The 19,359-nt window shown below is 38.3% G+C and overlaps 1 protein-coding gene across 1 annotated transcript; it reads right to left on the bottom strand.

Moving 5' to 3' along the window:
- Positions 1 to 628: 628 nt before the first annotated feature.
- LOC141711500 (putative membrane metalloprotease ARASP2, chloroplastic) lies at positions 629 to 2,429 on the bottom strand. Its single transcript, XM_074513968.1, has one exon. It carries the CDS (start codon positions 2,290 to 2,292, stop codon positions 940 to 942), a length of 1,353 nt encoding a protein of 450 aa, XP_074370069.1. The 5' UTR covers positions 2,293 to 2,429; the 3' UTR covers positions 629 to 939.
- Positions 2,430 to 19,359: the final 16,930 nt, after the last annotated feature.

Below are 19,359 nucleotides of genomic sequence, written 5' to 3'. Positions count from 1 at the left end.
AATCAAAGAAACTAACAACAATGGTAAGAAACTAAGAATACACCTCTGAACCGACTGCCAAAATTAGTATAAGCAAGTAACAGAAGTGAGAGAGAGAGTTACACATGGCTAGAGTAAGTGCAAGATTTTACACCATCGCCATCTTAGCTCAACGTGGCAGGAAAATTATCAACAAATTTGATATAGAATTGGGATCAGAGCAAGAATCAATGCATACTGAAATCGGAAATGATCACAAATCAATAAATGAAAGTAGCATCTTACCTTGCTAAGTTTACTATGTTACACTTAATTTTTTTTTTGGAAATGCAGGACACTTAAAATCGGGAGATATAGAGGGCATGTGTTATAATATTGTATAGCATGAACTATGTAAACAAGAGTTTCTACATATGTTAAGTATAATTTTCAGTTTTTTATGTTTAAACTACTAATTACAGGCCACATACAATCATACATGATTGGAGAGTGCATATTAGAGTATCTGCTTGACACTACTTACCTTGAAGGGAGTGTAAATCTTATAACTTGAAGGAAGAAGGGTATGCTTCTTTTTTCGAAGTTTCTGTAATCTGCAACAGTTTAGTTTTGCTTCACGATAACAGATAAGAAAGAAATACAATGCATATCCACTAAGTATCATATATTCATATTGTGGACAATCATGTATATTTCAAACCTGTGTCAGAACCACAATATAATAAAATCTATAGACAACAAATGACATCCGTGTTGAATTCTATAGCTATAAAAATCTGTCCAACAATTTCTTCGGAGAAATATGAGGCCATGCTGAGCAGAAACCAAGAGCTAAATTCATCTCTTCCGCGAAACACAAGGGGCTAGCATGGCTAACCTACACACGAAGATGCTCACAAATCCCTGTCGTACTCAAATTGCATCGACAGTGGGGATGAAGATTTGGCATGTGTCTAACAATTACCTCAAGTCTTTGATGAAATCAAGGTTTAGCGTGTCTCTTACTATTAGGAATAGGCCGAGTACTGTAACAAGCATAAATCCCGATGACATTATCCCTTGCTCTATTTCCGTGGGGAGTTTTTTTCCACCTCTAGCTGCTTCTACAAGTATGAATGCCAAAGAGCCCCCATCTAAAGCAGGCAAAGGTAGAAGATTTATAACCGCAAGATTAAGATTCAAAATAGCAGCAAATTGGTAAAGCCCATTTGAGCTTGATTTTGCAACTTCTGCTCCCACTGCTATAATAGCAACAGGACCCGAAACTTTGCTTGCAGTTTGGGAGAAATTAAAAAATGTCTGTTTCAAGCTATCCAAGACATTAAATGTCAAACCAAAGAATTCACGTCCCGTGTACTTAAAAGCTTCTATAAGATCCTTCGGCCTAACATTAGAGAACTTAACATTTGGTGATAATTGAACTCCAATTCGACCCGTACCATCAGAATTCTGATCAGGGGAAACAGTAACATCAATATCTTGGTTACTTCTCTTAATCTTAAGCATCACATCAGCTTTCGGGTTTTTCTTGATTATATTAACAACCTCAGAAACTAAACTAGGCCCTTGTTTCGACAATTCAACACCATTTACCCCTAAAATCACATCACCAGGGAGCAACCCAGCTCGAAATGCAGCTGAGAGTGGTCGAACCTCGGGCACAAGTACCCCAGGAAAATTATCTTGAACAGGCAATCCAACAGACAATATTTGCACAAAAATAATCAAATATGCAAACACAACATTAGCAATCACACCAGCTGAAACAACAAGAACCCTATCAAAAATAGGCCTATTTTTAAGCAAATCAACATCATCAACAGGAATATCACTATCAGGATCATTATCAGGAAAGCCCACAAACCCACCAAGTGGAAAAGCTCTAAGTGAGTACTCTACATTATTTGCATTAAATTTAGCTAAAATTGGACCAAACCCAACAGCAAATTTACTTACACGAATGCCTTGAAGATAAGCTGCTAAAAAATGACCACTTTCATGAACAACAATTATAGCAGTTAACACTGCAGCTGCTTCCACCACTGGCTGAACACCATCAAAACCACTAAAATCATACCCGGGTATTGCAAAAGATTTGATTTTTAGCCTTTTCTGATGTGGGTTTTGATTCTTGTAGTGAAAAGATTTGATCTTTAGCCTTTTCTGATGTGGGTATTGATTCTTGTATTGAAAAGATTGGTTCTTGAAATTTGAAGAACAAGAAAATGAATATAAACGTTTTGGGCAGATGGGTGATTTTGAATTTTGAATCTTGGTTAGATTGAATGAAGATGAAGGGGATGATATAATCATTGTGTGTATAATTTGAGAAATGTGTGTAGTGATTGTGGTTTGAAAAAAAGAGTGTCGGGGTTTACAATTGAGGAGGTGGAGGGAAGAAAAGTGAGGAGGTATTTGGATAATTCATATTTATGGTATGTGGAGAGGAACTGATCCAGAGATACTCACAATGTTTGATCATTTTATATTATATATGATGTATTTTGAAAGTTTTAATATTAGATAATTAAGGTAATTTTAATATTGTTTGACATTAAAATTTCATTTATACTATATTAATTAGAGATAGTAATTTTGTACATGTAAAAAAACACGACACGAAGATAACTCAGTAATAATATATTTTTGTTGACCTTTATGTATATACGCACACAAAAATCTACTTTAATTATGATTTAGGTTTTGGGTATACGACACAAAATAAAATATATAAAATAAATAAAGATCTAAATAAATATATTAAAATTGTATGAATACATATTTAAAATAATATTATGTATATAATCTTTAAAAAAGAAAATTACAAAATATTTTAAAATTTAAGTTTTATAAAAATTAAGCACACTTGATTTTTTATGAAATATTAAATTAAAACTTCAAATAAATTTTTAATATATAAATATTGTAATAATTTATTTGTGTAATATATAATTTTATAATTAATTTTAACAATCAAATATATAATTAATTTCATTTATTGAAATAAGCACCTATTATAAATTTAGTTATTAATATGTAAAGATATTAATGAATAACAAAAGATCATATCTAACTATTATTATTATATATATAAGAAAATAAAGGGGTTTCAATGAGATAATTTAGTCAATTAAAAAGACTATTATATCTCTAAAATGTAAAATGATATTTCAACTCTCATCCGATTCATTTCATATTAATATCTTCATTATTATAACCTATTAAATTATCTACCTCTTAATAGCTAATCTTCATTAAAACGTATTTTAACGGCTAAATATTTTACTTTAAGGCATAAAATGTAATAAAATGTGATTAACAAATTAATGATATTTAAAATTGTAAATATAACCTGATTTTGTGGCATCAAATCTTTTAGCAATATGACATATTTTCATATCATGTTAAGTAGTATGAGTCTGACAAAATAAATTAATTATTATCAACTAATTTCACAGCACATGAAATTCATATTGAGTAAAGAATATATTATATAATATCAAATACTTACTCACAAATCGAATCACAAATAAATCATGCCCGTGTCTTACACGATTTTCTACATACTAAACGAACATCACACAAAAATAACCAATATTAATCTCGAAGCATTTATCGCGAACTTAATTTTTTAAATAACTAGAAAATAATTGAACTTCCTACATATTAAACGAATACATCACACGAAAATAACAGATTTTAACCTCAGAACGATTATGCTAACTTAAAATTTAAAAACTCCAAAATAATCGAAAGTCAATAATTTTTTTACATAATATTCTTGAATTTCTTTGGCACGGGCTATAAATTTAGTTGATTAGAATAATTAAAATAGGGGTTTAAATGTTATTTTACAGTTTAGAGGATATAAATATCAATTTATGCGAGTAAAATGACTCCCAAATTTCTAAAATAAATAATAAATGCTTACAAACTAAACTGATAAGCTAGTACTATTTTTGCAAAAAACACACAATATTATATTTTATGATTTTAGTTAATTGTTGTAAGATTTGAATAGAAAGGAGGACAAGTTTGTAGGAAGGTAAAGAATTTTATAGGAGATCTCTTAGAATTGTATGCCAACTCTAAATTTCTTTTCTTAGTAAAGTACGCGTACTTAGGGGATTTTTATATTTTTCAAAAAATTTAATAATAAAAAATATAAAATTTTATTTTAAAGAGGACAGTACCCGTGTCCTTACTAGATACTCTCTTGCCCCGAGGTGTATCCAATATGTTCGGTTTCTGCATCACTTATTGAATCCGTGGACCACATTTTGCTGTAATTTCCTATACTCAGCAAACTTAGCTTAAAAGGTTGTTGTACGAAATAAGTTTTTCAGAGCTTGGTGAATGCATGTACTGACATGAATTTGTTGAATCTTCAATTTCTTCTTTGTAGTGACTTGTGAAGATTGGAATATAGATTTTACAGGAATTCAGTGGTTCAAAATCATCGATTTTAACCTCCATCTCGTATAGTTAACGGGGACAATACCAATCTGTTTTAAAGGCAGCAAGCACAAGTAAAACAACAATTTACTTAATGAGTTTTGTTAATGAAAATCGGAACCTCTATTATATGTATTAATATTTAGATTTATAATTTATATATATGAAATGGAAACTCATTCCCCCAAGATAATAAACCATACTCTTGGCACCCATAGAAATTTCAGATCTTTCTTATTTTCATTCTCATTTACCCCATTTTCATACCCTTCATCACATTCATGATTTAAATTCCCCACCACAATTCAAACTCCCCCCTTAATAATACTCGTGAGGGTGTGGCTGTATGGCAAAAACCGACCCTATAATGTAAACATATAATATGGATGTTGCGGTCGAATCTCTTTGTGTTTTAAGGGATGTATCGCCCTCTTTTGTTTTTGTTTCACGATTGGTTGGATCTTTTACAAGTTTTGTATAGTCAAAAATTATTGAAGTGTTTGGGGTTTCGAAATACATTGTTTTCGCTTAAAAAGATGCAAATAACAAATATTTTTATTAAGATTGACGCATTGATTATTTTTTCAGGTTTTTAAAAGTAATTCAAATGATCTTTCCTATTTTGGATCAATCATCAAGAATTATGATATTGTCAAGGACTTCAGATCCTATTTTTGAAAATCAGCGAACTTAACAGCTTCTTGTGTGGTGAGACAAATTAATTCTTTGATTGACCGAAAGAAAAGACGGTATATTTTCCACCTTTCTTATCTATGTAATATTTCATGTGTTATAGCTAAAATTTGGTAATGGATCATTTCGGGTTAAGGAGGATCAATTGAAATCAAATTGGGGTAAAATGATGAAGGATTAGGTTTTAAGCCGCAACGCATTAGGGGAGGACGCGCCCTAGAGTTAGGACGCACTTTCATTTAATGAAATGTATGATATGAACTATGTTTGGGTTTAAGATACAACACAATAGAAGTGGACGCGTCCTAAGGGTAGGGCGCGCCCTAGTCAAGTGTAATGCACTACATGGCTTGTTTGGATGAAAAAACTTGTCCTCGCTCCGGGCGTGTCCTTGCTTAGGACAAGGCAAAGGGCTTGTCCTCGCTCCGAGATTGTCCTCACTCCGAACAAGGCAAACGGCTTGTACTCGCTCCGGACTTGTCCTCGCTCTGGGCTTGTCCTCGCTCAGGACAAGACAAAGGGCTTGTCCTCGCTCAAGGCTTGTCCTCACTCCAGACTTGTCCTCGCTCATGACAAGACAAGGGGCTTGTCCTCATTCCGAGCTTGTCCTCGCTCAGGACAAGGCAAAGGGCTTTTCCTCGCTCCGAGATTGTCCCCGCTCCGAGCTTGTCCTCGCTCAGGACAAGGCAAGGGCTTGTCCTCGCCCAGGACAAGGCAAGGGGCTTGTCCTCGCTCCAAACTTGTCCTTACTCAGGACAAGGAAAATAGCTTGTCCTCGCTCTGGACAACACAAATGGCTTGTCCTCGCTCTGGGCTTGTCCTCGCTCCAGACTTGTCCTCGCTCAGGACAAGGCAAAAGGTTTGTCCTCGCTCAGGATATGGTAGAGGGCTTGTCCTCGCTCCGGGCTTATCCTCGCTCCGAGCTTGTCCTCGCCCAGGACAAGGCAAAGGGCATGTCCTCGCTCCGGGCTTGGGATCAGTTGTCCTGCTATCTGGTGGGTTATCCTCATTCGGGGGACAGGGACGCGTCCGACATTTGTGGTGAATTGTGGCTATACATGCGTTCGTAAATCAAGGGAGATAGGTGTAGCGGAGTGTTATCCTTGCGTAGGGAGATGCACTATCCGTGAAGTCCTACGATTACGAACGAGCCTTGTGCCTTCGCAGTTGGGCCTCATAGTTGAACATTCCTAAAGCTAGCGGAAGATGGATTTTGGAAGGACTTCTACCGGGCATAGGAATAAGAAGTCTAAGCCCATTAGGTTTCTTATTCCCCAAGAACTACGTCAGGCTTGATCCCTATATAAAGGGTCCGTATGCACATTGAAAGGGGTTGGAAGTTGAGAGCTAAAAAGGAGCCACCACTAACCATAATCAATCTCAACCCCCAATTTATCACAATCACCACACTCCGCTCACTTTTACGGCGAAGAACAACTATCGTAGATCTTGATTCCGGCGATTAACCTCAAAATTTGTTGATGCCAAATTCCTCCGTCAACAAATTGGCGCTAGAAGGAGGCTGCTAATCAAGATCATAATCTTAGGAGGAAAAGATGTCTTACAATCGTGATGAAAGTTCTTATGATGGAAGTGATAGCAGATCTGAAGCAGATGTTGAGGGATGCTACACTCAGCATGAACCCTATATGCTCAGAAACGTCGTGGATCCTCCACGAACTCCGGATGTGGGAGGAACACCACCAGTTCTTATTAGCAATGCTGATATCTTGGAGAAACTGTATCGTACGGGAGATACGTTGAACAACTTTAATTCAAGGTTGAACACGACCGAGCGTCGCATGACAATGAGAGGCCGTTGTTTCCCCCGTCATGGTCATGCTGTGGAGAAAGCCCCCATGGTTGAAGGAAACACCCATGATGTTCGTGGCCAAGCTAATGGAGGAAATCCTCGAATCACTCTGCGGCTCTTGGAGGATTCTGATGATGTCGAGCCTATTGTTGAACTTGTTGACGAGGAAACTGATGGGAAAGAGAGACCTCGTATCGACAATCAGGTTACTCCACATCCTCGTAGGTCTGGATGTACGATGGACGAGCGTCGTAGTGGCAAGAATATCCAAAATCAAGATGAGAAAATAAGAGATTTTTCAACTCTAAAGATAAGACTTGGCACAAGGTTGGAAGATGATGATTTGAGAATGTTGTTGTTGGAATGACAAAAGGAAGGTAGCAATGGAGAAGCGAGGCCCCGTGACACAACGCGTGTGCCCCCTACATACTCAAGGGATGATAGGGTGCATCACCGCGAACACGAGCGTGCCCTTCCACGTGGAAGACTTAGAAATATAGGTCGGAGCTATCAAAGGAATGGGCGGGGAAGGATTGGATATCAGCAGAGAAGGGCGCCAAATCACGGAAGACATGAGGGCGTTCCCTCAGCTGAATAGGCTCCCGTCATTATCCCTATAGCTTCCCACAGTTCTATGGGCAATGGATCAAGGACGCGTCCTCATGGTGGAGACGGAGTCCGAATTCAATAGAGATTGCAAAACAACGGTGAAGCTCAGAGGCACGACCAAGAGATACTTCATGTATAATGGGAGGTTCAAAATCAAGATGATAATGTACCGCAGCTGCAGCCTCATGAAGAGGGGCGACAAGATCTACCGGTACACCTGGGGGTAACCAGGGGGAACAACGGAAACCCCAACAACCCAATGTTCAAACCATCCCTGGAGTTGAGACGTTCAATATGGATGATCTAAGGAGGTTGCTCAATCATCTTGAAGGAGGAAGGATTACAGCAACTGCGCAAGCTCCATCCCCCTTCTCTGCTGTTGTAAGGGAAGCGCGATTACCCGCTAGATACAGGAACACGACCAATGACTTACATTTTCATGGAAACTCTGACCCCGTGGAATTCCTGGGATGTTTCAACAATGAAATGGATGTATATCAAGTACCTGACTTAGCACAGTGCCGTCTTTTGGCAGCCACTTTTAGAGAAGGCACTCAGCAATGGTTTCATAAACTTGGTCCAGGAATTATCACGTCGTGGGAACAAATGAAAACGTTGTTTCTGACTCGGTTTTAAGCTGCCGTGAAGTATACTCCGCTTGTTACCACCTTGTCAAATGTGAAACAGAAAGAAGGAGAAAGCTTGACTTCATACTTTAAGAGGTTCAATGCAGAGTCTACCTTGGTGAGGGGTGCAACGTACGAGACACTGAAAATACTTCTTATAGCCGGTCTGCGCGTGGGAACAAATTTATGGAAACACTTGCAAGGGAAAGACCTTGTGTCGTTAGCTGACGTACTTACGCAACCTGAATCCTTCAAGGAAATTGAACAATCGTTGGCTGAAACTAAGAAGAATGATGGTGTGAGAAATCCCAAGGGGCGAGCTAAGAGAAGGGATAGGTTGGTAAGTCCAAAATATCGGCGTAATGCTGGCATTTCTAATAGGGTCAGTGCTACCAGCTTATGAAGAGAATGGAGCCCACGATTGAACTTTTAATATTGGAAAATGGTTCAAGGATCAAAGTTGTTGAGGAGGCTATGGTGGAGCATGAAGGAGATGTGGTACAATGAGAAGTTAATAGTGAAAGGTTGGAATAAACGAGTGAATCCTTTAAAATTTTGAATAACCCTCCTGAGGTTGATGCTCCCCTAAAGAAGGATGCGCCCTAAAGAAATGAAATGCTGAAAAGTTCATGTGAGGTTGATGCTCCTCCCAGACGCGCTCTCATGATGTGCAATGTTAGTAGCATTTCCTTGTCTTGAGGTTGATGTTCCTCCAAGGGATGGCTGAAGCTTTGCATTTTCCTGAGGTAGATGCTCTATTTAATGAGGACGCGTCCTCAAGTGAAAAGATGATGATCGAAGATCCTTGGGATTTTGAGTTTGATCTAGATTCAATAATTCCTCCAAAATATTGACCTTGAAGATATTTTATGAAGTTTTCTTGAAGAGGCTCTAGAAACCTTCCAAAAATATTGGTCTTGTAATTGGTTATGATACATGAAGGTTTTGTAGAAAACCCTTGTCGAGGTAACTCGCTCCTCTTAGAGAGGACGCGCCCTCCAAGGATGGAGACCTTGTCGAGGTAGACGCTCCTCTTAGAGAGACACTCCCTCCAAGGATGAAAACCCTTTTCGAGGTTACTCGCTCCTATTAGAGAGGATGCGCCCTGCGAGGATGAAGATCCTTATCGAGGTAGACGCTCCTTATTATGCGGACGCGCCCTCCAAGGATGAAAACCCTTTGTCGAGGTAAGACGTTCCTCTTTGTGAGGACGCGCCCTACGAGGATGAAGATCCTTATCGAGGTAGACACTCCTCGTTGTAAGGACGCACCCTCCAAGGATGAAAACCCTTTGTCGAGGTACGACGCTCCTCTTTGTGAGGAAGCGCCCTCCAAGGATGAAAACCCTTGTTGAGATAAGTCGCTCCTCTTAGAGAGACACGCCCTCCAAGGATGAAAACCCTTGTCGAGTTTACTCACTCCTCTTAGAGAGGACACACCCTACAAGGATGAAGATCCTTGTCGAGGTAAAAGCTCCTCTTACAGAATACGCGCCCTCCAAGATGAAGATTTTGTCGAGGTCGACGCTCCTCATTGTGAGGACGCGCCCTCCAAGAATAAAAACCCTTGTCAAGGTAACTCACTCCTCATAAGGAGGATGTGCCCTCCAGGGATTATTTCCCTCGTCAAGGTAAGTCGCTCCACTTATAAAGGACGTGTTCTCAAGGATAAATACCTTGTCCAAATAGATGCTTCTCTTACAGAGGATGCACACTTGGGGGGTAAGACGCCTATGATTATTTTTGTGGCATCGCATAGTGCCCCGGGCGTAAGATAGACGCATTTTCCTCAAATCAGGGAAATGACCAAGTTCGAGGATACAATCGACTTCGAGAAAATCCCTTCGAGAAGATACCTCCTTATAAGATCAAAGAGGTAGCCTTATGTTCTGGTCACACCTCCCCCTCAAAGCACACTCTTCTATAATGTTGTTCTCTATGCTTATTATTTTGCTTATTTGATTAATGGAATTTTAGATTGTGGACCCATCAATGATTTTAGGTGTGTAAAAAAAAAGGCTATTATGGGATGAAATACCCGAGGATAATCTCCATAATATTGTCATAAGATTACACTTTGAAGTACGAAATGCCTTGTAAGAAGTGCACACTTTTGTATAATATCTCTTATTTCTTATGCCGAGTTAACTCATGTAAGCTTAGAGATGTCGTGCACAAGTGGTAAACCTTTCTTGGTTGAGAACACCCCTTCATAGAGGAAGATGCGGAGGACGTACACTCATGAGATTGAAGGATGACACAAATTTTTGCTTGGATTTAGATATTAGAATTCCAATTTTGTTTTTAACTTCATATGGAATTCTAGGGGTAGTTGTTATAGCCAAAATTTAGTAATGGATCATTTCGGGTCAAGAACGGGTCAATTGGAATCAAATTGGGGCAAAAGGATGGAGGATTAGGTTTTAGGCCGCAACGCATGAGGGGAGGACGCGCCCTTATTTAACGAAATGAAAGATATGGACTATGTTTGGGTTTAAGCTACAACACAACAGAAGTGGACGTGTCCTAGGGGTAGGGCGCGTCTTAGTCAAGTGAAATTCACTACATGGCTTGTTTGGATGACCAGACTTGTCCTCGCTCCGGGCTTGTCCTCGCTCTGGACAAGGCAAACGGCTTGTCCTCGCTCTGGACAAGGCAAATGGCTTGTCCTCGCTCTGGGCTTATTGTCGCTCAGGACAAGGCAAAGAGCTTGTCCTCGCTCCGGACTTGTCCTCGCTCCGGACTTGTCCTCGCTCCGGGCTTGTCCTCGCTCCAGACTTGTCCTAGCTTAAGACAAGGCAAAGGGCTTGTCCTCGCTCTGAGCTTGTCCTCGCTCAGGACAAGGCAAAGGGTTGGTCCTCGCTCAGGACAAGGAAAAAAGCCTGTTCTCGCTCAGGGATTGTCTCCGCTCTGAGCTTGTTCTCGCCCAGGACAAGGCAAAGGGCTTGTCCTCGCCAGGTAAAGGCAAAGGACTTGTCCTCGCTCAGGACAAGGCAAATGGTTTGTCCTTGCTCAGGACAAGGCAGAGGGCTTGTCCTCGCTCCGGGCTTGTCCTCGCTCCAAGCTTGTCTTCGCCCAGGACAAGGCAAAGGGCTTGTCCTCGCTTCGGGCTTGTCCTCGCTCAGGACAAGGCATAGGGATTGTCCTCGCTCCGAGCTTGTCCTCGCTCCGGGTTTGTCCTCGCCCAGGACAAGGCAAAGGGCATGTCCTCGCTCCGGGCAAGGCAAAGGGCTTGTCCTCGCTCCGGACTTGTCCTCGTTCAGGACAAGGCAAAAGGACTTGTCCTCGCTCAGGACGATACAATGAGATTGTCCTCACCTGGGACAAGGAAAACAAGAACAACCTCAGGAAAAGGCAAACATGGAGAGAGCAATGGAGATTATTTTCACTAACATATTTGTTGTAGGTATTTTTTGAAATATTCTCTCCCTGAGTCGGTCAAGGAGGGGGATGTCCGTGAAAAGCTTGAAGGCCTCCGGGCGTATGCTTGATGATTGAAGACTTCCTCCTATATTCAACGGGTGTCCTCGTTGGGGATGCGAGGTTAATACTGGTGTGTGCCTTAAGAGCTCTGTTCTTGCATTCAACGGGTGTCCTCGTTGGAGAACTTTGGAGTCATCCTGCACTTTGCACCCAAGAGCTTGGGATCACTTGTCATAATATCTGGCGGATTATCCTCATTCGGGGGACAGGGACGCGTCCGACATTTGGGGTGAACCGTGACTATACTTGCGTTCGTAAATCAAGGGAGATAGGTGTAGCGGAGTGTTATCCTTGCGCAGGGATATGCACTATCCTTGAAGTTCTACGATTACGAAGGAGCCTCAGGCCTTCGCGGTTGGGCCTCATAGTTAGATATTCCTAAAACTAGCGGAAGATGGATTCTGAAAGGACTTCTACCGGGCCTAGGAATAAGAAGTCTAAGCCCATTAGGTTTCTTGTTCCCCAAGAACTACGTCAGGCTTGATCCCTATATAAAGGGTACGTAGGCACATTGAAAAGGGTTGGAAGTTGCGAGCTAAAAAGGAGCCACCACTAACCTTAATCAATCGCAGCCCCCAATTTATCACAACCACCACACTCTGCTCACTTTTCCGACAAAGAATCACCATCGTACATCTTAATTCCGGCGACGAATCTCAAACTTTGTTAATACCAAATTTCTCCGTCAACAGTCTAATATATAATAAAAGATCTCGTTACTTTCATATTCAAAAGTACTCTAATAATGGCATAACTATTTTTTTTGTTATATTAAAGCAAGTAAAAGGACGGATAATTCTCCTCAAGTACTGTATATGCATATTCTTTTTTATGCTGCTGAATAGTTGGGCCATCTTTTATGCTGCTGAGACGTTGAGCCAACTCTGGAACTTTTGGGCCGTTCATACTTGGGAATCCAATTTCTTAAAGCAGGCATGGAAATTCCATACTCTCTCGGCCCTTGATTATATGTAGGTGAATTTTTACATGAAGTTAAGGTTAACATATAAAATATTGTCTAACGAGTTTAATTATAAAAATGTGATTTAAATGTTTTATTAATATTATATATGATAATATTTTAGTTAAAATAGATAATTATTTTAATTTTAGTACATACCATTTTTACTTATTTTGAAGGTCTTTAAAAAAATATTACAATTCTAAATATTTGCTTTAATAAACCTCACTTTATTATTACGATTTATTTATACACCTTAAAACACAAGTAAATTCAAATAAAAAGACAAAATATATAATAATTGATAACGCGACAAATATATAAAATTAATTAAGGATTGCCGACAGCAGATGCACTGAGATCTAAACTCATAATACAAAGTTGGCAACACTGGTATTAGTATTACTACATCCTAAAAGCTAACAGAAATTAATGTTTCTCCATTTGACCAAGCTTACCAGTCAGCTTCAATGGGTACCCATAACCAACCACGGTGTCAACGCAGAGATCGAGTCCACTTAATTAAGAATTAATTTTAAGAACAATCTACGTACTTTACATTTTTTTCAATTTTTTTTAAATGATAATTGTTATCTTTTTATTCATGTGATTCATATTAATACACGGGATACTCCTTTTAGTATAAATGAACATCCAATAGTATGAAAACAATCCATTATTCGAGAAACATTTTGGGAACGATTTTTGAGATTTTAGTATCTCTTATTTGTTAATTAACTTTCGGAGCGCTAAGTATTAATAAATGTTTAAAAAATTACTCCCTCCGTCCCACAGTACTAGTCTACTACTCCCTCTGTCCCAACCATTTCTTTATATTTTCCTTTTTGGGATATCCCATCCAATTCTTTACATTTCAAAACATACCTAAAATAGTCAATGGGTCCCACCACTTTCTCACTTTTCCTTCCTTTTCACACTACTTTTACTCCACTATCTCTCTTTTATACATTAAAAAATAATGGGTCCCACCACTTCATCCACTTTTTCTTCTCTTTTTCACTATTTTATACATATTTCTTAACCTCCGTGCCCAAACCAAACGTAGAGAATTGGCTGGGACGGAGGGAGTATTAATTAAATATTAATTAAATGATACATTTCTACTATTTATCATAGATAAATGAATGTGAAAGGCATATGTCATAGCCTATTTGTTTATTCGAGGATTTAACTCAACTCAACTAAGGATGTAACAAGTAAATAGTGGTTCTATCGTCAGAAAGATCTCTCAAAGTAACATATGTCAAAGGATTAAGTAACATTGTTCATCTACAGACTTGAGGACTTAATTCACTGGAAGAAACTCAAAAAATTGATCAAGCCTCAGTGATATAAATCAAAATTCTGGATTTAATCAAGTGACAGAGATATCGTCAGGGTATCAATTAATTACAGGGATTTAATCTGAAGAAAATCAAGACATGAAGAAACATCACAGATGTTAGTCATTCATGAACCAGACAGTACATCGAGTGTCAACATTGAAGTGGTGAAATGGATTCATAAGTTTCAGTGATTTTCAGAAGATTGTCAGAAGAGTGATTGCTGTTCAAGATTAGTATTAATTATCTATTAATTAATTAAGTCATATAATTTAATTAAGAAAATAAATTATATCTATAAAGATTAATTTATTGATTAGTTGAATTAATTGGTTAATTAATTCTGAATTAATATTATGCATTTTTCAGAAATGATTTTGAATTAATATTCAAAATAAAATCAGCAAGACAAATATTTGAACTGGTATGACAATTGGATTGTCATACCGAAAGTCTTTCCAAGTCATTTTAGATTGTCTTGCCGATAGTTCTACCAGTTTAATCAATAGTCCTACCGAAAGTTCTACCAGCTAAAAGGATTGTCTTGCCAATTAAATCAAGAGTTGGTTGAATATAAAAGAACAGAAGCTGAAGAACACAGAACAACATTGAATATTAAAAACAAACAGAAGAACACAGAACAGCAGAGAACTTATTGCAAATTCTCAGGAGATTAATTTCTAGTATTTATTGTTAAATCTAAACCACTAGAAATCCTTTTCTTGTTCTTGTGTAACTATCTAGCAGATCAAAATCCCTAGAACTTAATCTCAAATTGCTTTTAGCAATTGATCCTTTTTATTTCAAAAATAGAAAAAGTTCATGTCGAATTTATTCTAGATTTGGAATAATTTATTTGAGATTAATCTCTTGTAAACGATACCGTTGTTGTAACACCTTTCAAGTTTAATAATAGTTTTATTTAACTTGAATTTTGTTTCACTTTTTTATTCCGCATTTTATTCGATTAAACGGTATAGTTTGTATTCAACCCCCCTTCTACAAACATATTGGGACCTAACAATTGGTATCAGAGCCTTCTGATTAACGGACAAATCAAGATCCTAGACTTTTGTGATTCTTCCACTCCTTGAATTTTTATTTACTCAAAAATTCATAATGACTACACAAAAAGTTGGAACCGTTAAAATTCCACTATTCGATAAAGAAAATTATGTTATGTGGAAGAAGAAGATGCTATTGTTTTTACAAGTTGCAAATCCCAAATATCTGGAAGGGTTAAAGAAGGATCCAAAAATTCCGATGGTTATTGAACCAGAGGTAATATAAAATGATGTTGTGATTACCAAAGCTAGAACCTATGTAAAGAATCCTGAGGATTTTTCTCCTGCTGAAAAAGAAGAAGCCTCCTTGGATGCTAGCTTTCAATTAATTTTAGTTGATTCCCTTGATCCCTTGATGAATAGACATGTGATGAACTGTAAAGATTCCAAACACATATGGGAAACTATTGAGGTGATTAATGAAGGCACATAGGAAGTTAGGGAGAACAAATTAGAGATCCTAACCTCTGAGTATGAATATTTTAAATCCAATCCAGGAGAAGGAATCACTGAAGTGTTTGAGAGGTACAATGCATTGATCAACAACCTGAAATAAATGTTAAATATTATTCTATCAGGGAGGTCAACAAAAAGTTCCTTTTAACACTGCCAACTCATCTCGATCATAGAATCACTGCCATAAGAGAAGCAAGAGATCTGAGTGAGATTTCTTTGGAAAAGCTCTATGGTGTGTTAAAAACCTATGAGTTGGAGCAGATTCAGCAGAAGGAAGTCTACGAGAAAGGAAGAGTGGTCAGCACGTCTACTGCTCTAGTAGCTGAAGAACAACAACAACAACAACACCAATCTCAATAGTCAGAGAGAATGGTACAGTCTTCCAAGGCTGAAGAAAATGTGATAGTAGCATAATTTGATCCTCCTACTACAAATCAATCAGGAGATGATTTTTACTCCTTGGAAGAACTGGAGCAATTGGAAGATGAGTCAATGGCCCTGATTGTCAAGAGATTCTCCAATGTCAGATTCAAGAGGAATCCCAAGTTCAAGTACAAGTCCAACTACAATAGATTCCAGAAAGGCGGATCTTCATCCTCTAACACCAGCAGTGGTGGATACAAAACATGGATGGTTGATCGAAGCACCATTCGATGCTTTAACTGCAATGAGTTGGGACACTTTGCCACAGAATGCAGGAAGCCAAAACAAGTTAGGAAGAACTCTTATGATTCTAATCAGAAGAGTAAATCTGAAAGGGCTTACCTGGCAAAGGGAAGAAGCTGGGATGATACTGACAGTGAAGATGAAGAAGTTAGGAATCTTGCTCTTATGGCTAGTGATGCAAACACCTCGTCGTCAAGAAAAGAGGAAAAATTTACTGATGCTGAATTAGTTTATCATCCAGGAGGCTCCTTAGATTGTGCTCATCGTGATAATGAAATGTTAACTCAACAAATCAAAGACCTTGAGAAAGATGTCAATGAATTAAGACTTGTGCACATTAATCAAGATAAATTAAAAGAACAAGTATCTTTTCTAGATAATAGAGTTGACTGTTATAGACAACTCGAAACTATTCTCAAAGACAAGATCACCGGTCTTGAGACTAAGGTTAAAACCTACTTTAATTCTTGTTCGAAGTCTAAAGAGTTTTACAATAAGCAAGCTGTTAATCAAACATCTGGAATAGGTTTTGATTACAATGTTGCTATTGGAAAATTAGGCATAAACTCCCCTCCTCATATCTGTGCTAAAGGTAGGGAAGTACCACATGTGCTTAAGGGTGTTGATGAACCCCTCTATAAAGAATCAATTGTTGAACCATTTGATGAGACCTCATTTATTATTCAAGAAGAAATCCGTGTTGAAGATCTTGCTAATGAGAAAGTTGTTTCCAAGTCAAGTGTGTCTAAGGTTCCAGTCAAAGTTGTGAAAGCAAATGAGACTAACTCAAACACACATGAGTTGGATAACAAAAATGTCATGTCTACCATGCATAAGTTGCCTATTGTTAATCCTCTCATAAAGCATGTGGTGTTCCTGATTGTATGTCTTGTGCTTTTAATTTGATGTATGCTTATTTTAATGGTAAACATGTTTCTAATGATAAGACTACTCCTCGTCAGCATGTGAATAATAGGAAGCATGATAGGTCTAAGACTGCTAGTCCTCCTAAAGCTAGAAAGGAGACATTTGTGCCTAAGCCTAACCAGAAATTTGTCAAGACTGTTTACAAGGTCAAATGTCCAGTCATTGAGAAAGTTGAGAACATTAAAGTTAAGAATGTTGTTTTGCCTGATAAAGACCAATTTTACAAGTATGTCGGACCCAACCAAACTTGGGTTCCGAAGAAAGTTTAATCCATTTGTATTGCAGGGCATTAAACAGGTGCAACCGGTAGTGTGGATTCTTGACAACGGATCGTCAAGACATATGACCGGAGATAGAGCCCTGCTATCAAATGTGGTTGAGAAAGCTGACCCTGTGGTTACCTTTGGAGATAACAGCAAAGGTCTAACTGAGGGATATGGCTGTTTGCAAGCTGGTAATGTTATCATTGAAATTGTGTATGTTGTGCAAGGACTTGAACACAATCTGCTTAGTATTAGTCAGTTCTGTGACAACGGCTATAATGTTTTATTCGACAAGCTGAAGTGTCAGATTCTGCACAAGAAAAGTGAAAAACCCTCCTTGATGGGAATCCAGAATGGAAATCTGTTCGTAGCTGACATGAACTCTGGAAGCAATCTTGAAGTCAATTATTTCTATGCAAAGGCATCGTCAGATGAGAGTTGGCTATGACACAAGAGACTTTCTCATCTCAATTTCAAAACAATGAATTCTCTTGTCAAAAGAGAATTGGTCAGAGGTCTGCCTCAGCTGGAATTCTCCCCAGAAGGACTGTGTGAGGCTTGCCAGAAAGGAAAATCAAAGAAAGCAAGTCATAGAGGCACTGGCACATCCTCCATAACTGGTGTTCTGCAATTATTGCACATGGATTTATTTTGAACAGTTAATGTTCTTTCGATGTCAAAGAAGTGTTACTGTCTTGTGATAGTTGATGACTATTCCAAGTATACGTGGGTTTTATTCATTCACTCTAAGGATGAAACACCACAAGTTCTGATTGATCATATCAAGTTGATCGAGTTAGATTCTAATGTCCTTGTTAGAGCAATAAGGTCAGATAATGGAACAAAATTCAAGAATTCACTTCTCAATGGATTCTGTACAGATAAAGGGATTACCAGACAATTTTCAGCTCCCAGAACCCCTCATCAAAATGGAGTGGTAGAAAGGAAGAATCGTACATTGATTGAAGCTGCAAGAACTATGTTAAGTGAATCAGGTCTTCCAATGTACTTTTGGGCTGAAGCTGTCAATACTGCATGTTATACTCAGAATCGAACTCTAATCAACAAAGACTTCATGAAGACTCCTTATGAGATAATGAATGAACAGAAACCTTCTATCAAATACTTTCATGTATTTGGTGCCAGATGCTTCGTGCTCAAGGATGGAGATGATCGTCGTGGTAAATTCGAGGCAAGGGCATATGTGGGTATTTTTGTTGGATATGGAAGAAGATCATACATGGTGTATATCATTGATCAACACAAAGTAACTGAAAGTGTCAATGTTATATTTGATGACACTAAACTCCCTAGTATCCAAACTGAAGATCCTTCTGAGAAACTGAAGTTTGATGATATGTCAGATTCAGAATCAGAACATGATCAAGAACCTGAGGTTGTTGCTGATGAAGAACCTGTTAATCATGATGATACTCAAGGTAATGGTGATGGAAACATTGGCAACAATGGAGATACCACTGCTACTAACGAAGAATCATCAAGTCAACCTGACAACAACTCAGGGGGAGATGCTGAAGGATCAACTAGTAGGACACAACATCCCAATAAATTTCAAGGCGAATCATCAAGATCAAATCTTCCAAGACAGACTGTCTGGAATAAAGCTCATCCTTTTGAGTTGATTATTGGTGATCCAGATGTTGGAGTCAGAACTAGACGTGCTACTCAAAATGAATGTCTGTTCTCAGGATTTCTTTCTGAGATAGAACCTAAGAATATTGAAGAAGCACTGACTGGTCCAGATTGGGTGATTGCTATGCAAGATGAACTCAATCAGTTTGAACATCAATAAGTCTGGAAACTGGTCCCTAGACCTACACACAAGAAAGCTGTTGGTACTCGGTGGGTATTCAGGAATAAACTAGATGAAGATGGTGTGGTTACAAGAAATAAAGCAAGACTGGTAGCTAAAGGGTATTCTCAAGATGAAGGCACTGATTATGATGAAACCTATGCTCCAGTAGCTAGACTAGAGGCCATCAGGATATTTTTGGCATTCGC

This window comes from Apium graveolens, chromosome 3 (genome assembly GCF_009905375.1).
Source record: "Apium graveolens cultivar Ventura chromosome 3, ASM990537v1, whole genome shotgun sequence".
NCBI lineage: Eukaryota > Viridiplantae > Streptophyta > Magnoliopsida > Apiales > Apiaceae > Apium > Apium graveolens.
The sequence above is the reverse complement of the archived record's forward strand: the minus strand, read 5'-3'. Positions and strand labels throughout refer to the sequence as shown.